At 37.7% G+C, this 24,773-nt stretch overlaps 1 protein-coding gene across 2 annotated transcripts in view; it reads left to right on the forward strand.

Moving 5' to 3' along the window:
- The window catches only part of CERT1 (ceramide transporter 1), an 83,929-nt gene that overhangs the window by 37,935 nt on the left and 21,221 nt on the right, over positions 1 to 24,773 (forward strand). For both annotated transcript variants that reach the window (XM_086629201.1, XM_086629202.1), the window contains exons 4-7: positions 14,005 to 14,112; positions 14,906 to 15,044; positions 16,357 to 16,440; positions 22,755 to 22,912. In XM_086629201.1, the coding sequence (XP_086485327.1) occupies positions 14,005 to 14,112; positions 14,906 to 15,044; positions 16,357 to 16,440; positions 22,755 to 22,912 (489 nt within the window). The remainder of the gene's footprint in view (positions 1 to 14,004; positions 14,113 to 14,905; positions 15,045 to 16,356; positions 16,441 to 22,754; positions 22,913 to 24,773) is intronic.

Here is a 24,773-nt window from a genome sequence, read left to right on the forward strand (position 1 = left end):
AAGCTGTTAAGAGCATGTCAGTCAATATTTTTGTAATGCTATTTAATGAAGGGTGATGTTAATGGCTAAAGTAAACTTGGTGCCAAGCCTAATGCCGAGTCTTGAGGGGACTGGAGCTAAGCTGCCAGACTCAACATGTGGCTGGCTGTGCAGTAAATAACCACTCTCATTTCTATAAACAAGTGAGACTCTAGTAGTAAACTCCAAGGTGTTACTAATTCACTTTGTGAGAACAGCTGTGGTAGATCATTTCGATAGCGTATACTTTAATTTAATAGAAATAAGGGGAATGTCAGTGTTTGTAATGGGCAGAATAACACAGGATAGTTGTAGGAGTTGAGCTCTCTGTGGCAGTGGCAGCATGTTTTTGCATGATGTCCCTGAAAACCATATTGTTCATTGAGAGAGAAGTGGGTCAAGCTTGACTTTAGTGATCAGTGCCCCTTCAAATCAAGGTAAGGTCTTGGTGTTAAGAACAGTAAGTACAGAACTGCAACATGGAAGTAGTGAGTGGTTGAACAGTTAAAAGATGACACTTGCCAAGTAAGTCTGCATGCAGTTTACTCAGAATGATTACTCATCAGCTCAAACAGTACTGGTCATTAACAGTTTAATGGAAAAAGCTTGGATACTCTGTATGCCTTCATCTACCTAATGGTGTCTTTTTTCTTTCTTTGTAGGGGCTGTTTTTTCTTCAGTGAGCTTTCATTACAGTGAAACTCATTGATTTTCTATTAACAAACCAGTTACACACTAGCCATAAAGAATAGATGCTGCTCAGCACATGGGTGGGGTACAGAAGTAGCAATAATATATATTCAGTAACACTCAACAGAAGTAACTTTTTGGGTTTTTCGAGAGAGGCAGGCACACACACAACCAGTGCTGCTGCCACCACCACCCCTGTGCCCCTCCTGAAGAAGAAAATAGCTGCAGGAGCTAATGCAGCCCCAAAGAGCTGGGGCAATTCTTTATAGAATACAAGAAGACTTCGAGTATCTTCTGCTTTTTTGATTCACTGTCCACTTGCTGTTATTGGAATCTCTTACGGTAATTTTTCTGCTATAATTTCCACTGTAGGACAACAAAAAGATCCTTTTCTTTCTCTGAAAACTTAATGCTTTAAAATATGCATTTGCTGTCACTTTAGTGTTATCTATGTGAATGGACTTACTACAGGGGAATCAAAATTCTGTTGTCTTGAGCATACCTATTTTAAATGGGAGGGGAGGAAGAAAGATTTAATGTTTAACTTGCTAGTATTTAAATGTCCTATATTGATTGCTGTGAACACAGGAATCAGAAAATGTTCTGGTGGGGAGAGGAATAAAGAGAGAGGTGTCCATCTTTCTTCCCTTCCTGGTAATCTGAAATAACTTGTGAGAATTTGCGTATTACCCTAAAACTGCTGCTTTAAGCAAGCAAATATAGCTGAGGCTGCTCAGCTGAAAGAACTGTTTGCCTTGATGTACGTCATGGTGCTGGTAGTGAAACTTGTAGATGTTGTAGAGAAGCAATGCTTTCAGGGGAAGATAAGATGAATTGCTCAAGTTATTTGTCCTTTACTAGAAATAACAAAAGTTTCTTTTTCTAAAACTGAATAAAATATATACTTTCAAGGAGGAAAAAAAAACTTGACTATGTCTTACACATTCCATTGTTTTACCACTGTTATCAGCAGGAATTCCTTAATGCATGTGATATTGCTTGTCATTTAATGTTACTAAATTTGCTAAGTGCACTTATTGCAGGAAACTCTATATTTCCTGAAAGAAGACTTTAGGGGAAAGACAGTGAATCAGCAGTTTCAGTTGACTACACGATGCTGCAGCAAACCTTAAGTGCTGTCACTTCCAAACAGTTGAAACTTCCCTTTCAGGAAAGAAAAAAAAAAAGTTCTTTGTCTGTCTTGGCACCCTTTTGCGACTCTAGGGCCCGTGTTCAAACAGCAGCTGTAAGTTGCAGCTTTATTAATAAGTATTTACAGATAAGACTGTTTAAAGCTGGACTAAAGCTTTCAGTCTATTCTAGCCCAACACACTTGTTTAATTATAAACAATGCAGATTGTTTCACTTTGACCAGCCCAATCATTCTTTGCCTTTGTGTGTTCGAGTTATGTTTCATAACAGTTACTTTGGCTTTGAAAATAGGTATTATTTCTCTGAAGAATGCATCCTTACGGGGTGGAAGCCTGAGTATCTAATTGGACATGGTCTGAGCAGGAGGTGGTACTAGAGATATCTTGCAACCTAGTTATTCTGATTCTATGATAAAACGGTGTTTCTTAGATAGCAGTTCAATTCTTCCTTGCTTATGTCATATTTTCTACTTCACAGCAAAAGGATTCCTCATTCCTGCCTTGAAATGATCCTTTTTTAACAAAATGAAGTTTTATTTCCATAGTTTGCTAGTTTTCAGACTTTATAAATAAAAGGTATGGTTAAATGTTCCTTAAGTTTTGCTTTATTCTTGCACTATTTGAAGGCGCAGCTTCTACTTATTTCCGCTCTTATTTCTACCTGCCCCCAAAAATGCTAAATGAGATTAAGCAGAAAATAGATATATTTCATGTATTTAGTGGTATTAGTAGGTTTGAGGAAATCTGTTAGGAAAACCTACCATTTTGAAATGCAAAAACAAAGTGCAAAGATAAGCAAGAACGGCTATTTAGACTACACTTCCCATAATCTAATCAAACAACACATAGGACTTAAGGTTTGTGCATGTGTATCTAACTGATCTTCAGGGACTTACTGGGCTGGTTTGTATTTTAATTCTTGAAAAGAGGCCATTATGGCTGCTAGACATGTGCCTTCAACAGATCAAAAGTGTACAGCTGGCAATAGCAGTCATACGTAGTGTCTCTTCTTGGAGTATCCATATGAGTAGACAGGTGATACATGTGGAGTAAAACCATGCTCGTTTTTTTTGTTCGGGCTCGGTCGTACTAAAAGGAAGTTTGCAATATGTGACCTGAGGCTGCAATTAGAATCAAAATACTTGTGCCACCTGACTGGAAGGGTTTTCTGCCAGCCTCATTGATTTATAGTGTCTCAATATAAAATGCTTTAAGAAAGGTCGTGTCTTTTTAGAGCCCTGTTATACGTGGGCAATCTGCAAAGTTTTCCTTTACTGTCCTAGACTGTGGTGCAGCTTTGAGTCTGAAGTGCTTTTGGATGTAGACATGATAGCTTTGCTTTTGTGCTACCTTTATGGCTTCTACTTTGTCACACCTGAACTGGAGTATATGTTAGAATATGAAGATCTGGTGGCAGAATATGCGTTTTGTTGCTGCCATGCGGGATGGGTAGGAAACACCTTCTCTTGCCTGTGATCAGGTGGGAGTCTTCCTCCCCTTAGCAATGAAGTCAGCTTTTAATGTATTGCAATTCAAGGCAAGTAAGGCAAATGGCCATATTCCTGCTTTTAAGTCTTACATCATTCCCCCATACACACACTCCAGTGTCTGCAGGCAATTGCATCAGTGTTTCAAGCAGCTTGTGAGCTCTTAACGTGTGGATGGCTTTCTTGTGATGAATTGTGCAGGGTAATACCACTATAAGGGAACCAGCAATGGTACTGGATTTTAGCAGTATGTAGAGAATATATGGGTTTACAAAACTTATTCTGAGGACATACGTATTGACTGTGTTTCTACAGTTGCTTGACTTTTATAATCACAGAATCATAGAATCGTTTAGGTTGGAAGAGTCCTTGAAGATCAAGTCCAACCATTAGCCTAGCACTGCCAAGTCCACCACTAAGCCACGTCCCTAAAGGCCACATCTATGTGTCTTTTATATACCTCCAGGGATAGTAACTCAACTGCTGCCCTGGGCAGCCTGTTCCAATGCTTGACAGCCCTTTCAGTGAAGAAATTTTTCTTGATAGCCAGTCTAAGCCTCCCCTGCTGCAACTTGAGGCTGTTTCCTCTTGTCCTATCACTTGTTACTTGGGAGAAGAGACTGACACCCACCTCACTACAACCTCATTTCAGATAGTTGTAGAGACCAATGAGGTCTCCCCTCACCCTCCTTTTCTTCAGGCTAAAAAACCCCAGTTCCCTCAGCTGCTCCTCACAGGACTTGTATTCTTGTGCTGTTTGTAGTTTAGTGTGCAGTTGAGGTACAAGTTCTTGCAGAAAGTGCTCCTACAGCTTGTACGGAACACAGCAGTGCTGTCATGAAATGAGACAGTTTAGTTACTAGAAGACTGAGTTAGAATAGGCTACTAAACTGTTTGTTTTATCAGTAGTACACTATCCTCTAGCTAACGCTTATTGCGGGGAGGTTTTTGTGTTGGTGTCCTGCACTGCACTGGCATCCTTTGTCTTGTTTGTATTTTTTTAACCCTCTGGAAAGCAGTAAGAACAGAAAAGGTGACCCACAGCTTAATGCACAACCTAATGATGGCCAACAGTGTTACAATCTTGTATAGAAGTGGTAATGATGCCTATCTTCAAAGTCATGAGTATTTTAGAGCTTATATCCTTTGGTTTGCTTTCTTCTAGTCCAATAGAAGCAGCCTTTTCTGAGCTGTTTTTCCACCAGCGCCCAGGTTTTCTTTCAAGGGCAGAGTAGGTCAGCTTATTGTAGAGACCTGTGCTGTGCTTGAAATTGTTTTTCCTATTGTCTTGCACAGAGGGTGTTGGCTTTCAGCAAATAAAAGCAGTCTGTTTCTTTTCACATGAATGAGTAATGATGGTGGGGGGGAGTGTTCTTGGATTGGCAGACTAAGTTGAATTTAATAATTTTACTGATGTTTACTGTTTGTAACATCAGATAACATTTTAATTATCAACTATTAGCTTTCTGAAAGTTGCATTGCATAAAACAGTTCTACAAACTCCTAAGAAAGCCTGATTAAACTTAAGTGTTATGAATAGAGTAGGTAACTTCAAATTAAATGTCTCTGTATCAGTACTGCATGACTGCTTATGGATTTGGAAAAGTTTAGAACTTTTTTCTTAGGCTTCTTGAAGTACATATGCATACAGGGAAAACTAGTTTGGTGAAAACCAACTTGATGCATACTCTGTACATGAAGAAATTCTGTGCCTGTTCATCTGGCTGATACATAAAACTCTGGGTGTATGTTTGACAGCTGCAGACTAATGGCTGAGCAGTTGAATGCAAAAAGAAGCCTTCTACTTGGACGTGGTACTTGAGATAAGAGGTGCCCAGTTTTCTGTTTGTCACGCATTAAGCATTCTTGTTTAAAGCTAAATTATTTTGAGCCTAACTATTTCATAGTAGGCTCAAAATAATTTTCATATTAGATGAAGTTTTAAGAAATCTGTGTCTAAACATTTGTCAGAGTGATTAATTTGGTCCTAATGACTTTGGACAATCTGAACTGGAAATTAACGTGTGGTTGCTTCACTCTTTTGAACTGGGTGAGAGGTGTGACCTCACAATAATTTCATTAATCTCTATTAAAACTTCTAACTCGCTATCATTCTTTAAGTAATAGATATCATTGTTACTTCTTGCATACTGTGCAGAAAACTTTGTCCTCACTTAGTAGTGTGTCTCAAATGTAATTATAAAGGCTAAAGGTAAAACTGCTCTGTTTTTAGTTGTCTGCCAAGCGAAGGAGGTTTATGTGCGCGAGGGACTGAGGCAGAAAGAGGGTGAGGGTTACTGCTGGGCTTTGACCAGTAGTAACCTTTAGACGTGTCTGTTTCCTTGTTGCTGTTTCCCTCTAGTGGTCACACAGGCTCTTGACTCGGGAAGGTTAAACACGTGAACCGGTATCTTTTCAAATGCTTGTGCGTGAATAAACTAACACAGAAGTAATGTGAGATGTATGGAAAATCAATTTTCCCAGTCCTGACCTGTTAGAAGGCAGTGCATTATGATATTTTGTGATAGGAGGACATACTCTCATGGTTGGTGATTCAACAAGCTTACAGAAATTATGTGAATTTTATCCTTTTGATATGCAAATGTGCCTTTTACTTGAAATATAATCATGCAGAGCTCTTAGCATAATCTAAATTTCTTTCTGAACTTTTTTGAGGTGGGAACTGCGTTATATGCATATCTGCCTTTCTGTATCTGGGACTAGGTCTTATGTCTAAACGTTTGAAGTGTTCAGATAATTTATGGCTTTAGCATTTTGCTCTTATCATGTTAGACTTGTTCTTGACCCACAAAATAACTTAAGAATTGCAGAGTCAGGTAGTGCTAGTCTTTGGGAACTGATTCATGTTTTCATTTAAATTTTTACAAATGTTAGTGTACCATTGAGTATCAGGTATTTGACTTAGGGTCTTGCAAATCTTTCTTATCATGTAAGCTCTTTTCTGCTTGTCATGCAGAACTGTTCTTTTTTGTTTATGTAGCTATCCTTTCAGAACGTTATAATTCATACTTTATATCTGGTGTGTTAATATTTCGTACCAAAAACAAGTTACCTTTGGACAGAATTATTGCCTTGTGAGTTTGAGCTTAAGACATGGAATCTTTATGTTGCCAAGTTGATGTGTGGTTGGAAACAGGCATAAAGCTTCTACTGATGGCAGGATTCTGTGTGCGTAAAGAGCTTTTAAACCAGACTGGGCCACATTTCTAAACATAATTTTGACACAGCTAGAAGGATTGTTTTTATAAAACTTCAACCCTAGGCATGACAAAAACATGCATTTCCTGAGGAGTCTCTTATTTCCTATAACTTTCTTATTCAGCTGTGTAACAGGTGCAGTGAGTCTCCCTTCATTTTCAGGAAAGTGAGTATTCAGACCTGGTAAAAGCAAGGGCTACAGCAAGAAGGAAATGATAATGGGGAATAGGCTTTGAAAGTCAAGAAAAAAGTGTTGGATTTGATAGGGTGTGAGATGCAAAACAAGCGCTGTATTGAAAGTAAACTCCTCTTTTCCCCTGCGTTTTCCCAAAGTACTGTTGTAAGATGGCAGTTTAAACTGAATATGTTCTCAGGGTTTTCCTTTGGGTGTAGGATCAATTTTTCTTAAATCCTCTGTCAAACATAATATGGACTTTTCCATCTTTGACAATTCCGACTTTCTTCATCTTCTAGTGCTTGCTACCTATTGCATACTGACGGCCTCGTGAAGCGTTTAATAGAGATTTCTATTTCAATGGCCAAATGGATGTCTGAGGATTGAGTGGAGGGAAAAAAATCTGTTCCCTTGTGTAGCACTGACAAGTTGACTGCAGTAGATGAACAAGAGATTAAATTATATTTGTGTTTCTTGCAGAAGCATTTCTTTGATAGATTTCTGTTTACTGATAAGCCGATTTGTTCTCTGTAGCTGTAAAGCTTTTTGTAGTCCGTTCCTTCCTGTGCCAGTAAGAACCTTGCCTGCACCTGTACCTTGAATTCTAGGGCTTCTTGGTATAAAAATGTTTCTTCTGAGTAAGCGAAGTGTAGTTTTCACAAGTCCAGGGCCAAAACTGCCTCGGACTTGAAACAAGTAACTTTCTGCAAAGGTAAAAAAAAAACCCTTTGCTGTTGAAGCATGGTTTTTCCTTTGAAATCGGATTATGGTCTTCAGCCCGAGATTCTTCAGCGTAACTCTGACCGTGGATGTGTTTTTCCACTTCCGCACAGAGGTGATACTAACATAATCCTTCACTACCTGAAATAGTTTAAAAAAAAAAAAAAACAAACAAACACCAACACCAAAAAAACACCACCACAAAAAAAAACCAAAACAAACACAACCTAGTAGGAGGCAATCCATTCCTTCCCTGCCGGCTTGAAGCGTAAGGGAGATGTTACCTGAATGTCTGTCAACTGCGGGCACGGCCTGTGGTTCCGCCCTCGAGGCTGTCGGCGGGAAGCGCGGCCCTTCCTGCCCGCTCCCTCCCTCCCGGCGCGGCCCTTCCTGCCCGCTCCCTCCCGCCCCGGCGCGGCGCGGCCGTTCCTGCCGCCTGGCGGGCGCTGCCGGGAAGAGCGCTCAGAGGCCGGTTGGGCTCCCGCAGCGGGTTTCCCTCCCGCCTCCTGGCTCGTCTGCCTGCGGGCACTTGTGCGTCCCCCCTGGCGACACTCCCTTTTGAATTTTATGCAGAACGGTGGAGTAGTAATATATAATATATTAATGCAATTTAACTGTGGCGTGATTTTGTGTAACTATTGAAAACAGCGATGTGGCAAGTGCTTTCAGTTAGCATCATAACTGTTCTTATTTTTAAAGGCACGGTTGCACAAGGACTATCCTTAAACCAAGATCAAGCAGTATGTATTTGAATGAATGCATTCTTTAAAATCTGTGACTGTTCCCTCTAGCTTTCAAGGCATTAAAGCACGCACTTCAGTGCATTGAGAGCTGAGGCCAGAACATCGGTGCTTTTCCTGACAATGTCTAATAGCAGAATGGAGATTTCTAGTTCTTGTGTACAGATTTTACTTGTCCTTCTCCTGACAGCCCAGATTCATAGGAGAGACAAATGTAGCCCTCTCCCAGTCTGGCTGTAACCTCATGGTACGAGCTGCTTTAGTTTTATTACTAAGCCAGTATACTGAGGGATGTGGTTATTGTCAGCTTGGGTTTTAGTACTTTTGCTCAGAGAAGTGTTTTGTTCTGTAAAATCACACTTTGACACGGTTGTTCCCAAGCCTGAGGGGCAGGATGGTAAAGGTATGCTGTCGCTCGCCTTCCCTGTGGGCTCTTGGGTGTCCTCCTGCTCAGTGTTCTGGCTGTTCTTCATTCTGCTTTTGCATCACCTGCCTCTCTCTAGTCAGCTTTTGTGGAATCTTAGCATTTAAAGTTGTTGAATAATATTTGTTGAATAGTTTTCCTGTGTACATTAACAGTTAAGAGGATTCATGGAAAAACAGTACATGTCCATGTAATTAAACATGGGTGTGAGCTATATTGCTAAAGATTATCAAAGGCCAGTCATTTGCCCTTAATTGCCTCTTTGTCAGCCTGCATTCTCTTCTCTCTGCAATAATTTGTGTTGATACTGCTTCTTGGCCTTTTTTGTTTCTTTAGAAAGCAGTATGTGGTTCCAGGGCTTATCAGCCTGAGTACTACTCTAGCTCATGTAGCTGTTAAGGAGGCTTGTCTGCAGGCAACACATGGTGGCTTATCAAAAGTATATGGAGTTTTGAGAAGTAATGACCCAAAAGATAATTGTTACTTAGATTGGACGAGTGAGTATAACAGTTAAATAATCTTAGGGCTGTATTGCTCTAGTGTCTAATTTTTCTATTGTTTTATTATACTGATTTTTCAACTCAGAATTCCTGTTTTTTTTCCTCCTGTGCACTCAGTATGCTTATTTTGAAACTGTCAACTTCCATTGTCAGTGGCTATGGAACAACTGAAAAATCAGACCTACAGGCACAGGTTAATTTTATCTTTTACTTCAGTTGTCAGAAACGCATCCCAGACTGCCCTATCTGTAGTGTCTCTGATGTTTTTATTGTCTGTGGACATCCCTGGATAGCCCTTCCTTGACTCATCCTAGTAGTAAACCTTCTTTCTTCAAGAATATGTTGAAGCATTTGCAGCAAATCTAAAAATTGCCCTTGGAACATAAATGTTTTACAGAACTTGTCTGCTTAGTCTCAAGTCTTTTGTAGTATCATCCTGCTCTTTCATTTTGCATTCTTACTTTTTTTTTTCCTACACTCTTGTTTTTCATAAGGTATTGTGGCTTGATCTTTTGGATGTTTTAGTAGGATTTTTCACAAATACTGCAGAGAACATGATTAGAGTCTCTGTATCCTAATGTCTGTTTCTTCACCTCCTAGGGCGAGCTGTATGCCTTAGAGGGAGGAGCTGCCTGCTGCTTGTGTTATGTAAAATAATAAATAATTTATGACGCTAACTGAAAATACCTGCCTTGGTGGACAAACATACCTTGAAGTGCTTGACAGGCACTAAACTGAAACATGATCAGAATAATTCCTTGAAGACACGGGAGAATAATTTGCTTTATTTGATTTTTTATTTTATTTTTTTAAAGTGGGGGAGCTTTCCTGAGTGTCTGTGCTTTACTCAAGAGTATTATTGACCCACTTTAGGAAATCCTTAGCTGGCAGTTAGTGTGAGCCATAATGGAGGTCTGCAGTGTGATTCTGTGAATACTTAGCTATTTTTCTGAAAGCAGCTTTTCTGATGTACTGCTCCTGTTGCTGATACCAGCACCTGCTCCGGTAAAGAATCGCATGAAGCTTTGGATCATGTGGCTCTTTGCCTCTCATCTATCCTAACGAAAGGATTAATGGATTTTGTGCGCTGCCTTAGAAAGCTGAAGGTGTTGCAATGTGCTGACAAATGCCAGTTTCAGTGTAACTTTGAAGCTACGATGTATGCATGGAATTTCAAAGAACTGCATCTATACACTGAGCATGGTAATTTGGCATTAGTGTGTGATGGTATGAATTGATAGAACTTCTGCAAGTTATTTTGTTTTCAAGCAGAAACTGTTAACTTCTATTATAGGAACTCTACCTGCTTTTCCAGTTTTTATCTGGGGAAATTAAGGATTTTGTAAACAGAAGAAGCTTATGTCAACATTCCTCTTCTCAATGTAACTGAGTATTTCTGCAGTGAATAGTTAATGATGATCTGCTTTGCGAGACATAAATGCGGCAGAGACCTGCTCTCGTTTAGATGTTGCGGTGGCAGAATGGTGGGGCTTTGCATGGTGCATGGTTTCATTGTTTGTGTTAAGTAAGCTGCTCGCATGTGTCTGCTGTGAGCTGGATGGCTTGTCTCTGCATCAGTTACAAAGGAAAGCTTGTTTTCTGTTTCTTCTGACAAATAGGTATTCTTGATGTAATTTTCATTTTTTCCCCTTGGCTATTAAAACATTATTGTCTGAGACAGTTCTGTGAACGTGATCTGTAAATGCATATGCTTTGGATTCATGTTGTGTGCTGTTCAGTCTGCCATTCTGCCTGCTGAATTTGCTGCTTGGTTGCAAATAGTTGAAACTGCCTAAATGCTTTTTATGTAGCACCTTTTTATTGGTAGGCTTTGGAAGCTGATAGACGTATACAGCTGATAGCTGTATATGCTGTCTTTTATAGAGTTCTGAAATGTGGATAAACTTTTCAGTGGCATTATTAATCACAAGCATAAATGACTGTGAAATAAATACACTGCTGAAAAGATACCTTAAAAAATCAATCTTACATACTGATGTGGAAAGAAGTTTGGTTTTTTTTCTTTTACCCTAAGCTTTTCTTTTGTGAACTAAGGTAACTGAGCATTGATTGTATGAGTAATACTGGAAGAAAAGGATTTATTCAAATGTAGGATATAAGTCACCAGATTTTCTACTTATATGATTACCTCTATTCTTGTAAGTTCTAGAGTAGCACTATTAAGATATGATTTTGATTAAATCTTCAAATGGAGAAATTCAGAAATTTCACTTCCTAAGCTTAAATCCAGATTTTTGCATAGGTGCAAAACTTATGGTCCTCGCTTAAAGAAGAAAGCAATCAGAAGACATTTGCTGTTCTTAAAGTGCTCTGATCTCAATGCAATGGATATTTTGGCTACGTTTTAAAATTGATCTGTTCAGTAAGTCATATCCTATTGAAATGGAGTTTACCTTCTTTCTAGTGTGTACAACTTATAGAATAGAATGAGTCCCCACTTTCAAACTGACTGTAATAAAAGCAGATGCAAAGTCATCTTAGGTTTGTAGCATTAAATAAACTGATTTTATCAGTAAAAAAGTGAAGTTTTTTAGATTTGTACTTAGAGGAAATCTTTAAAGAAGTGTTTCATGCTTCAAAGCGTTATGTGACTCTTATAAAATGCTCTTTTGAGGTTTCTTTTTTCTGAAACAAAATCATTATATGCACCAAACTCTTCTTACTTGTCCTTTTAAAAATCTTTTTATTCTTTTACCTACTTTGTTTTCACTTGTCAAGCCTTTGGGCGACTTAAAGTCCATAAAAAGAGCCAAAAGCCCTTACTTGAGTATTTGCAAAAAACCTGATCAAAGCTTCATTATTTTATTTCTGTTATACTTTAAAATTACAGCCTGCTGAGTTAAGGTGTAATCTGTGCACTGAATTGCATAGCAATTCAAAATGTGGCGCAATATCCCAAATACATTACCAAAGCGACGCACTGCTTAACACTTGAACTGATATTCTAAAAAAAGTCCCATGTATCCAATGTGAATGTTTTTAACAAAAAACCTATTCCAACAGATGTTTTAAAGCCATGGTTTAAAACATAGTAGGACTAATTCTTAAAAAATAGAGCTTTTAGCGCTTTTGTTACTACAGTTATGTAGCTATTTGTTCCTGCTCAGTATAAAATAACTTTAAATGTGTGATATATAGCAGAAATTACTAAATGATTAATACATCCTCAGAGAGTGAAATAATAAGGAAACTATGTCTTCTGTCATGTCACTCGAAGCTGTCATTAAACATAATCTATTTCTGTTCAAACAAGTTGCAGAATTTCTAATTTTTTGCTAAATGAAGCAATGAAGTTAAGATGTTCCTTATTAAATATTCTGAATTTACAAGTGCCCTTTTTTTTTTCATTTTAAGTTGATGGTAACAGCCTTCTTCCACCAAGACTTCTGGAATACCTTTTTCTAGCTACACTTACATTTCTTGCTCCTATTCATTTTTCAGCTCTGCTTCTACTTTTGATACTCATCCTCTTTCTCTTCTATTTCCTCGACACTTTCTTGTCTTCTACCTCATTCTTCAAAAGGGCCAGATAGAAATTGACTCTTGACTCCTTCCTGCTTGGTTTTGCAGGATAATCTCAGTCATGTTCATTCAGGAATTATGTTGAAAACCCTGGGACTCACATTTTTCTTTTCAGTCATACTTTAATTTCTCTAACATTCTGTTTCTCTACAATGTTCCTTATACTTTGTCCCACACATTGAAGCGTTGTCCAAATCCTGTGTTTTAACCAATGCTTAAAACAACTTTTTGTACTTTCTCCTTGCTTTTAATACTGTTTCAAGTCCATTTGCATCTTAATTTATCAGCACTCTCCTGCCTTCCCAAAGCCTGTGCACAACAGCTAGAATTTCATCATTGCTTCTTGTTTGTTCTGTTAATCATTTTGTCTTCTCTTCTCCCTGTGTCATGTGAATTTCAATGCTACTGCAGAATTTCTTATTTTTGTCAAAAGTCCTTCACAATATTGTCACTGTCTACTTCATCAAACTCATCTATTAACAGTATTTCAAGTATTACTCTGAACCGTCTGTTTATTTCTTACATTCAGGATTTTTCTTATTTGCCATACACAGGCCATTTACATTAACTTTTAGGGAATATTTTTCTTCTAGTTCCTCAGTATCTGCTTTGGTTTGATTTGTGAGGAAATTTGTGAAACTTGATATTTTTAGATATTTTTAATATTATTTTAATCAAGATTGTTTTTTTCATTATTTAATTAGTCACTATTATTGTCTTCTCCCTCTTGCGTATAGTATCTCACCTTGTTCTAGGTAGACTTTTGTTCTTTCTACTAGACTGAAATGATTTTTTTACGAATAATTTGGCTAAAGAAGCCTGGAACAAGCCAAAAAAACTTTATAGCAGTAATCGTTTGTTTCTACGATCTCTATTTTGTTCCTTTTAAAAATAAAATGGCATTATTTAAATGATTGGAAGAATTGGCTGAAGCTGATTGTCTTCAAACTGAACCATATTAATCCCTTGGTTAATTGTAGAGTATGTTAGGCTTTTGAATGCTGAGTAGGGATTACTTAAACCAAAGTAATGGAACATTGTCCCTTTTTTGAACCCTTAAATGTATGTTGCCTTGGTCTTTTAGGGGCACATAATAGGTTGTTGATAACTAATTTTGTACAGATTATTATGATAACAAAAAGGAGATTCCTAGTAACTTTACAGATGCTGCATCAACATCTTAAATATGCAAGCACAATTTGAGTTAAGCCCCTGATGCTTCCTGACAAGAAACAAACAGATTGGTTTCAGAGGAAATTATGTTAATCTTGCTTTCTTGAATAATATTTTTATTAAAAGCCTCAGCACTCTCGTTTTGTGTATGGTTTACTTTTTAGACTGAATCTGGCTATGGATCAGAGTCAAGTTTACGACGGCATGGCTCCATGGTGTCTCTTGTTTCTGGAGCAAGTGGATACTCTGCAACATCCACCTCTTCGTTCAAGGTTAGTGAATAAAGTTTTCTTAGTATTGGTGTGTAAACACGCAGCTGGAAAAGGAGGAACTTATGTGAAGACTCATGCAATTATAGGAAAAAATACAAAATATTTGGTTTACTGTGTTAGTACTTTATCATACAATGATGAACAGATCATACCGGAAGCGCTCTTGTGCTTCTGCCCTTTTAAACTGTGGCGTTGTCTTCCAATGGCAAAAAAATGAAACCTGTGAGAGCATTTATTAACCTTTCCTAGTTTACTCCTCAGAATGTCAGGGCCTCTAAATCAAAAAGAATGCTGATCCTGTGACTTAATAAATTTGATTAATGCTGATTGACAAATGATGTCTTTCCTTGTCTCATGTGTATAAATACTTAACTTATGAACTTGAGTGAGCTGTACTTCTGGGAGAGCAGAAGAGGAGCGCAACACCAGAAAGGGGAGTAAAGATTGGAACAAAGATGTTAAACTAGAGCTGACTGTTTTCAGGCAAATAAGCGCAAAGTTGAGAGCATGCAAGATTGCATTTTTAATAAGCTTTTGTTGAATGTTCTGAAGTAGCAGATGCGGTCAAGAGGAAAGATAGAGACCAGTGGACAAAATGACTGAGGAACACTTGTATATAGTTTCTTACATTCTTTTGACATCAACAGTATTTCATAGCTGCTGATATCTAAAATGTCCTTAGTGTACTTGAATTTCTTCTTCATAGCTGTGGAAATCCGATTTTTTTTATTTATGCATTGAACTATTACTGATTATGTAGAAGCATTTCATACTTTTTCTGTTGTATTTTCAGAAGGGCCATAGCTTACGTGAGAAACTTGCAGAAATGGAAACCTTTAGAGACATCTTGTGTAGACAAGTTGATACTCTACAGAAATACTTTGATGCCTGTGCAGATGCAGTTTCCAAAGATGAACTCCAGAGGGATAAAGGTAAAACTGTAACTGAAAACTCTGATCTCCATAGAATTTCCAAATGCTTTCCAGTACCTAAAGGAGGCCTACAGGAAAGCTGGAGAGGGACTTTTTACAAGGGTGTGTAGTGATAGGACAAGGGGCAACGGATTTAAACTGAAAGAGGACAGATTTAGGTTAGATATAAGAAAGAAATTCTTACGTTGAGGGTGGTGAGGTACTGGAACAGGTTGCCCAGAGAAGTTGTGGATGCCCCATCCCTGGAAGTGTTCAAGGCCGGGTTGGATGAGGCTTTGGGCAACCTGGTGTAGTGGAGGATTTCCCTGCCCATGGCAGGGTGGTTGGAACTAGATGATCTTTGAGGTCCCTTCCAACCCTAACCATTCTATGATTCTGTGATAATTTATCTTTTTACACAGCAATAACCTGTGAAATGGTTACTATAGCATTTGATGCCATATAAATAAAATACGTATCTTAAATTTGCTCTTTAGTATAGGGATCAATCACAGTTGCATCAAGAGTTAACTATGTTCACTTCAGAAGTTGGATTCCCATAAAAATCTGCTTAACTTAATATTAAACTGTGGCTATCAACTGTACAAAAGAAATGCTTTTTTAAGCATTTGATGTTATAAGACAGTAATTGTTTACCCTCTTAAGATAAATCCAAGGTAGTTTATTGCTGTGTCTCTTACCTTTTATTTTGAAACAAACAATATTAGTTTTGATAGAAACAATACATTATTTTAAAAAGGCAAAGGTGCTGCTGTAATGAATGCTCCTGAGATGTATTGGCTGGAACTAGAGCACTGAGTGCACACTTGAGGCCCTAGTAGACTCAGGTGTGGATGTCAACATATATCTGAATTACTCTTCTCAGAGCATAGCTGCTTGTCATATCCATGTCCTCTCCTGAGGCATTTATATTCATCCCCATGTTTGTTCTGGCAGCCTGAAACTTTTTGTGGTAAGGAAACGGTAGATGAGTACAATTCTACTTTTTTGCAAACTTTCTAGTGTAGAAAACTAGATAGTTGCTGTATTGTGGCTCCCTGCTTATCCAGTTGTAACACCAAAATAATGTTGTTTTTACCATAGAATTGAATGCTGAACTTCAACACTGAGCAAATGCTAGTCTCCTAATGGTTTCTGACAGTAATGTTGATAGTGGTCTCTAGACAAAAAAGGGGGTGGTTCATGACTATTATAGGAAAAAATCTTAAATGCTGCTTAGCCGTGAAGATGTTCTTAATTCTTTCTTACATGCTGAAGAATTGGATAAGCTTTCTCGCTTCCATAACACTCTCTATCTCTCTCTCAAATTTAGTGGTAGAAGGTGATGAAGATGATTTTCCTACAATGCGTTCTGATGGGGATTTTTTACATAACAGTAACAGCAGTAAGGAAAAATGTAAGTGTCCCAACTTTTTCACTGAAAATTCATATGAATGGTGTGACGACAAACCTGATACAAGACAGGTATTTATGCTTTTTTCGAAGCAGAAAATGACAACAGTGATTATTTAAATGTATATAACAGGAAGTTCATATTCATGTCATCATTCAGTAGTTGCTTTTCATGATTCTCTGAGTTATTATTAATTCACATAAACATTAATGCAAGCCTGTCAAGCTGGAATTTCCTATGCTGTGTCCAAAGCCATTTTCACTACAAAATTCTGTTGAAACATCTCCGTGATTCAGATACTGGGAACTGAGATTTGTAGCAGGTAATTGCAATTTTTCTTGCAAGTGTTACCTGCTTTAGGAATGTGGTGGAGCATAATACTTTTCCAGTTAGGTATGTCCCAGTATTGTTTTTCCAAGTTCTATGGAAGTTGGAGACTACATAATCATTAAGTCAAAGCTGTTACTGATTCTCAGCCATCATAGTTTTAACACTTTTTTACTATATTTTCCCTTGTTATGACAAACAGAATTCTCATTTTTATTCTTGTGTTAAATAATCTAGTTATTATACTCACTGTAAATGTGAAGAAGTTGTGCAAGTCTTACTGTTCTAGAATTCTGGTACTATAGGCCTGGCAGAAGTTGTGTATGCGCTTAAAATATATTTGCATTCTTCTTAGACTTACTTTTCTTTCCTGACTGAAATAGTTGTGTTTTGTTCTCTAGAGGTTGACGATTCAGTTAGTCCTAAGAGATTCCTTAGACTTTGATTCACAAATCTTTGAAGTTGTGCTACCTCTAGTTTCAAATCTGGTGGAATCTCCCAAAGTGTTCACCTAAAATGTTTTTAAAAATGTAAGCACTTTCATCAAGAACCTGGAAAATACACAGGCACAATAAGCTTTTTCTGTGTCTTCTCTTTTCTTTGTAATTAGCTATGGTCTCCATGTATTACATCTTTCCTTGCTGTATTTAAGTGTTCTTTCTACGATATAGCCAAAACCGTTACAAGGAAAGGGGAAAGGAAATGGAAAGAGCTTTCAGGATACTTCTAGAGTTCATGATATGAGTAGATTATTTCAGCTATATAAAGTGCTTGCTCTACTGATGATTAATTGTTATGCTGATTTCAGAGATTAAGTAGCATATAACTGTGAAGTTTTGGATAAATCTTTCGTGCCTTTTATCACCAAACATAAGCATGCCTGCAACACTCATCTGTAAGCAAGTGCACAGTTCCACAAACTCTTATTTTATATATAAAAGTGTACATTTTTTTGAAGACTAGTAAGTCAGAACAAATTTCAGAAAACTTAAAAAGCCTTCTTTAAAAGATGTTAAGTGAGAATTTATTTTTACTGCATGATTCATTTAGAAAGAGAAGTCTTTGTCAAACTTAAACTCCTACATGATCCTACAAAAATTAAGCTTAATTTACCTGTAGAACATTTCTTCACATCTACATACTTCTGGTGTATCTGCTATATGTATATATACGCACACATACGATATGGGGAATGTCATTAGGAAAGCCTATATTTTTAGTACATCTGGTCATCTTAGAATATTTAAATCCAAAGTAAGTGGCTTTGGGTTTTTTTTAATCATCTGTTTAACAGGAATTTGAAGTGATATCTGTATTCCTCTTTTAAAAAGTTCCGTATTAAGTCTTTTGGGAACTTACATGCTAAGAAAGTGCTTTCTATTATGAGTACCTGTATATAAACTCACTTAATATAGCTCACTACAGAAAATAATGTCTTCAACTCCTTGCTTTTTGCAGAGCTTCCAATTGTTATGAGTGCTGATTCCATTAAACTTACTTTCCATTGATTTTTTTTTTCTGTGAAAAGCTTTATTTCGATGTTAGTTTTCTATGCCTCAGTTTGATTTCTGAGGGCAAATTCCATTAAATATTTAGTAGCTGAGTGCTGCAAAGCTTGATTAGAAATGAAAAAATTAGAGTCTCTGCCTTAAAGTGGAATCATAAGTCGTAAGTGATGCAGTGGGGGAAGTAGATGTCTCAGGTTGAGACAGCCATGCAGAAAACTACTCAGGCTAACTAATAATGAAAGATTTATCTTCAACTTAACCCTTTTCGAAAGCTTATCCTCAGAGAAGCTGTTAAGATTCTTTGATTCGTCCAATTTCAGGTTTCCTTTTTGAAGTCTCTATCCAGTCCTGGAAGGACTGGAACAATCTTTCTCACTGTACCTGAGAAGTGGTTGCCTGTTTCTTCTGGGGCTGTTCTGCAGTTAGTGCTCCAGGAAGTGAGAAGCCTGGGTTCAGCGTCTTACGTGGCCTGCTATGACAGGGAGTGTTTGAGCCTACTGTTCCAGCCACTAGCGCACCAATCTAATGCTCAAATCACTAGATTTAAGACTGACTAAATGGACCATGTTCACATTGTCTTTTGAAATTTGTTCCCTTCTGTACCTTCCCTGGGTGGGAGGAGAAATTTAACATGACTATAGAGATTTGTGTACTACTCTGAAGAAGACATTTCAGACAGAGAGAGTTTTTCTTTTCTGTATTCTCTAGTATCTTTAAGTGAAGAGCTAGGAAGATTACTAAGAATATATTTAAATTTATTGGCCACATTCCAATTAAAAAAAATCCAATAACTGAAACAATGATCATTTGTATAAAATGGCAAGGGAGAGTCTGGCTGAATCATATTTACCCATTGAGATCTTAGAATATAAGAATGAAGAATCTTGATCAGGAAGAGTTCCCATCCATCTGCTCAGGAAAATGAGCATGTTTGAATTTAAATTATGTAAAAACAGGAAGAACAGGTGAAACCTACTTAAGGAACCTCTTTGAAGACAAAAAGTGGTTTTGTACTGCAACTATAAAGATGTAAATGGTACAGAGGCTAAAGGAGAGAAATTTGATGTGAAACAATGGGATTTATGCTGGATTTTTGTGCTTTGAATAGAGGAAGAATATTCACCAATATATTGCTGAAATAATGGCATTGTTCTTAGAGGAAAACTAATTATATTGATCCTACTGCTATCCACAGAAGATCAACAACCATAGGTATCAAGAAATGGGTCATGCACCTAATCATTTCTTTTTCACTTAGAATTAGTTTAGGGACATAAGATGCTAAGGTGGCATAAAATGGTAAAGAAAAAGGAACTTCTTTCTACTTACTGGTTTTAAAGTAATTTTCTGTTTCACTGAAAAACAGATTTGATCAAACATAAGTTTAGGACATCTGAGAAAATGTTACAAACAATCTTAGGAACAAGAAGGGAAAACTGATCTATCCTAACAGACACAGAAGTATCTCCTGGACCAACTCGGACACAAAAAGGAAGCCTACAGAGGATGGAAGCAAGGACAGGTAGCCTGGGAAGAATATAGAGGAATTGTCTGAGTAACTAGGGATCAAGTTAGGAAAGCTAAAGCCCTGATAGAGTTAAATCTGGCCAGGAACATCAAGGGCAACAAGAAAAACTTCTACAGATATGTCAGTGATAAAAGAGATCTAGGGAAAATGTAGGCCCTTTCCGGAAGGAAACGGGGGACCTGGCTACCTGGGATATGGAGAAGGCTGAGGTTCTCAATGACTTCTTTGCCTCAGTCTTCACTGGCAAGAGCTCCAGCTGCATGGCCCAAGTCACAGAAGAAAAGGCAGGGACTGGGACAATGAAGAACCACCCACTGTAGAAGATCAGTTTTGAGACCATCAAAAGAACCTGAAGGTGGACAAGTTCATGGGACTTGAGGAGGTGCATCCATGGGCCCCAAGGGACCTGGCGGATGAAGTTGCTAAGCCACTATCCATCATATTTGAGAAGTCGTGGCAGTCTGGTGAAGCTCCCACTGACTGGGAAAGGGGAAACATAGCCCCCATCTTTAAAAAGGGGAAAAAAAAGTGTAGGAGAGAAGAACTAAAGAGCTATTGAAGGCTAAAGCATGGCATGAAGAATTCTTTATATGAAAAGCAAGAGAAAACAAATCAGAAATAAAAAAAATGCTTAAAAGACAGGATAATTAAAAAGGAACCACTTGGAAGATGTTGAAATTAAAGTAGGAGGAAAATTGTCCTGCTCCTTTTTTCCGTTGGCTGCATGTGGTTTGATCACTGAGCTGGAAAAGCAGTTGCAATGGTAAGAATATTTTCCTGTTAGCCTTTACCTTGAACCACATAGATCTTCTGATGCCAGATTTCGTTTTGAAACGCTCAATCTGTAGCCAACATGAAAAAAAAGTGTAAAAACGGAATAGGAAAGATGTTCAGGCTCTCCAAATAGAAACTCTGCTGACAAATACTTCTAATGTACTGAAACTCAGCTGTTACTGAGACAAGGCTTGAGGTCGTCTTCTGACGTGTTCCAGAAAGGCAAATGCCTGTTGTGATTAGGAATGAATCAAAATTCTCCCATCGATTGTAAGGAGTCTCTTGAGACTGACCATCTCTTCAAACAAACAGGTTTTGCATCTTTTTGCAACAAGTTTATTTTTGCCCAGAATTACAGTGGCCTTCTGAAGGGAACTGTGGACACCGACCTTAAAACTGCATGCTCTGCATGTATCATTGCTGCTTTGAAATAAGCAATTAAAGGACTATCAAAATGTGTGATGACTGAAACGGTGTGGAAGTATTCAGCTGAGACCTAAAGATATCCAGGAACAAAAGCTGGCTTTTTTCCAGGAAATGAGGCTATATTGCTCCATCTACCTTACAATCTACCGTAGAGATTTCTGATACGATTTTATAGTGTTGCAGCCAGAGGTAGTTTCTTCAGCATGTCTAGCATATTGCATGATTTCAGAGAGAAAAATCACATCTATACGTATTATAGCTGTGCTAGTAAGCCAGCACATGAACACAGCCTACACCAACAGGACAAATTATTAATATAAACCGTATTTTTCAGTTGTGAAGTGTTATGGGTGAAGCTCTTGTTGTGCGACTTTGATTATTCTCAGTGAATCCACTGCGTCGCCTCCTTGTCAGCTTATACCACTTTCAGTCTCAGCCTCCTCTGTGTTCCTTCTGCAGCTGTTAGGGGGTGGACGAGCTGCTCTACTCATTATTGTTTCTGAAGTGGGTTTGTTTTTTTTTTTCTCTTACTTTCCTTTTCTCTCCAGCCCCCATCCTCTTTACCTTTAGGGACTATTCTTGATTAACATGACACAAAAAATAAGCTGTATTCAACTGCAGTATGTATGCTTATTGAAGTATTTGCAGTGCGTAGTCTGTAATGATCTGTTTGAAAAATAGTTTGATTCCTTCTGAAAGGAGGGCGTATAAAACCTCTAGAGACGTAAAACGTTGCTTAAGACCATGTGACCATTGGTTTGTGCTCCCAAAGTGTAGACACTGTGCTCTACCATTAGAGAACAGGAATTGCATTTCTCTTTCCTGCAAGGACTACTTGAAAGCACTGCTTTGCCTTTGCAGACAGATTAGATACATTTACACAAATATTTATTTGTGCTTTTTAAACTGTAGCAGTGGCAAGCTGACAAAATGACAGACTAGTGGGGTAAAAAGTGGTGTCTGGCTTGCTGATAAGTCACGACCTTGCCCCATGACATAGTGGGAGTTACTTTAACGTCCAGGGCTCGGACAGGTTCAACATGAGTGTGACTTCTGCTTTCTAATATTTTATGACATTAATGCATAGTGTTTGATATGTTACTATGTCAGCCTACGTGCAAGTTTGATGCATAATAGGTAGGTTTTTTGTCACATTTTAAATGGCTTGTTTAAATAGCCTTAGCAACAGATGGCTTGGTTGACAGCATGAAGTCGTTGTTGGAACTGCAAAACCCACAGTACTCGGATAATTCAACACATTCGATACTTTAATCTTATATCATACTTTGTTACTTCGAGGTTTTTAAGTCTGTAATTACCTGCTTAAAGCAACCTTGAATGTTACATTTTGGTCTGATTGCATTTTGAAATTTTTGCTTTTGTAGGGCTGTATGAGATGTGTTTTAAGTTTGCTCCGTGTTAATTAGGCCCCACTTCAAGCTGTCAAACTGCTATTGTTACAAAGTATTACCACTCCCTCCACCCACATGATTTGCAGAGTGCAGAGTAATACAGCATTACAAGCAGGCTTGAAATACAGTGTAGCAAGACGAAGCTGAAGGGATGTGTTCCTCCTTTTGAGTCTCTTTCCTTATCCTATGGATAGCTGAAAATTAGCAGCACTTTTGGGTTTTATTTTTAAATTAACTTTCTAGCCAGCCTATTTTCTTCAAACAGTTGTAATATAAAGCATACATGTAAAATGCTTGTTTGAGTTAAAGCAACTATCCTGAATGATTCATGTTTATTTTTAGTGTTTCCACATGTGACACCCAAAGGAATCAATGGTATAGACTTTAAAGGAGAAGCTATAACTTTCAAGGCAACTACTGCTGGAATCCTTGCTACACTCTCTCATTGTATTGAACTCATGGTAAAACGTGAAGAAAGCTGGCAGAAAAGGCTAGATAAGGTAAGATCGTTTTCATTTTACTTCTGTTGGAAAAAAAAAAGTTTCTGTAGCTTGAAATAGAAATTTCAAATGAGCTATTGTTAACTTTTTTATTCCAGGTATTTCTTTTATTTTTATGTACGGCATTTATTAATTTTAGGTGCTTTCGTTATTAGTCCTATAAAATGTTAAAACCTCTTCCTAACTGGTGATACAGTAACATTGTTCAACATAGTCTTTCTTTTCCCAGCCCTTGTTCAGATAGTAGTCCTGTATTTTTTATATCAGTAGAGAACCTGACAGTATTCCATAATGATAAGTGTATTGCTTGCAGCCTTCTAATTATACATGCTTGCAAAATGACGTGCAAATCTCTGAATCTTGAGCTAAGAGATGGTGAAGATACTGAGGAGAACAACCAATTCTGACTTTAAATGTCTCTTTAAGATACAATAATTTCACTTTCTTTTAGGAGATTGAAGAGATTAAGTCATGTTTTATACTAATTTTTTAGGTGTGTGGTATTAGAATATCTGTTACTCTAATGACAGTGATAGTTCATGCTAAGTCTACTCAGCCACTATAGCAACTTGAAAAAAGCAGTGTCTTCTCTCGTGGGATGTGCTGGAGGCCATGACTAGGTTGCACTTCAGGCTTTAATTTCTAGAATCCTGCCATCACTGACTGGTGTCCTGTCCAGTCCTGTAGCTGTTGTTGTCTCTTTTTCATTTAATGTGTTTCCATGTGGCATATATCACACTTCAAAACTTACTCCATTTTGCTTGAATGGTATATGATTCAAGGAATGAATGCATTCAGACAAAATACAACCAAGTTTGAATCCTTGGCCCTGTCTTCTACGTCGTCTTTGTTCACATATCAAAGGCCTGGCCCTGTCTGACTGTATTGCGACTTCTGTCAACACTTAATTTACTACTTCATCTAAATAGTTGGAGGAATTAGAGTAGATCCAAGACTTGAAGCTTGTTCGTAGGCTCAAAGGGTAATTCAGGTTGAACTAGAGACTTCAAGAGGTTTCTCTCTCTCCAACCTACTGCTTAAAGGAAGGGCAGTTTGAGATCAGATCAGGTTGCTCAGGATTTTATCAAGTACAATTTCAAGCCTCCCAAGGCCGGAAGCTGCGCAGCTTTTCTGGACAGCCTGTTCTGCTGGTCAACTGTTGTTATAGTGAAAAAGTTTTTCCTTATGTCCAGTAGGAGTGACTCTTATTCCAGTATCTGTCTTTTTGTTTTTCATCCTTTTACTGTAGAATGCTGTGATGAGTCTGGCTCAGTTTCTTTATGACTTTCTTAGAGATATTGGAAGGCTGCTCTTAGGTCCCCTCACAAAAAAGCCTTCTCTTCTCTGGACTGAGCAGAATTCACTCTTGTTGATCAGACTTTGTTTAGAGCATGGCTGAAGTTAACTTTTCTTGTCCCTGGGATAGTATACATTAACACAGAATCCTACATTAATTTAGAATTTTAATTTATTTAAATTAGGTATTTGTCACTTTTTTCTTCTTCTGCAACTAACTTTAAAGCACTTGTTTTTAGCTGCAAGTGGTTAACAACATCAAACCTAAATTTCACGATCTTATGTGACTGATACCTCATGTGGCATGAGTAAATACATTTTAAAGGGTGTCATAAGCTTATTTGAACTTGTTTTCCCAGAAATTAAAATAGCAAAAGCTTCTAAAACCTTGGAGATTTTAAGTTACTTTGCTTTGGTAGACTTGCAACTTGTTGAAAGTCACATTTGTCAATGAAATTTTACAGAGTGTACAGCACACTCATGGTAAAGTACTTTAATTCTATTATAAAATAATTCATTTTTATTTATATTTCTCTAATTGCTAGCCTTTTGGAAGAGGAAATTT

This window comes from Tauraco erythrolophus, chromosome Z, assembly GCF_009769465.1.
Source record: "Tauraco erythrolophus isolate bTauEry1 chromosome Z, bTauEry1.pri, whole genome shotgun sequence".
Classification (NCBI taxonomy): Eukaryota; Metazoa; Chordata; class Aves; order Musophagiformes; family Musophagidae; genus Tauraco; species Tauraco erythrolophus.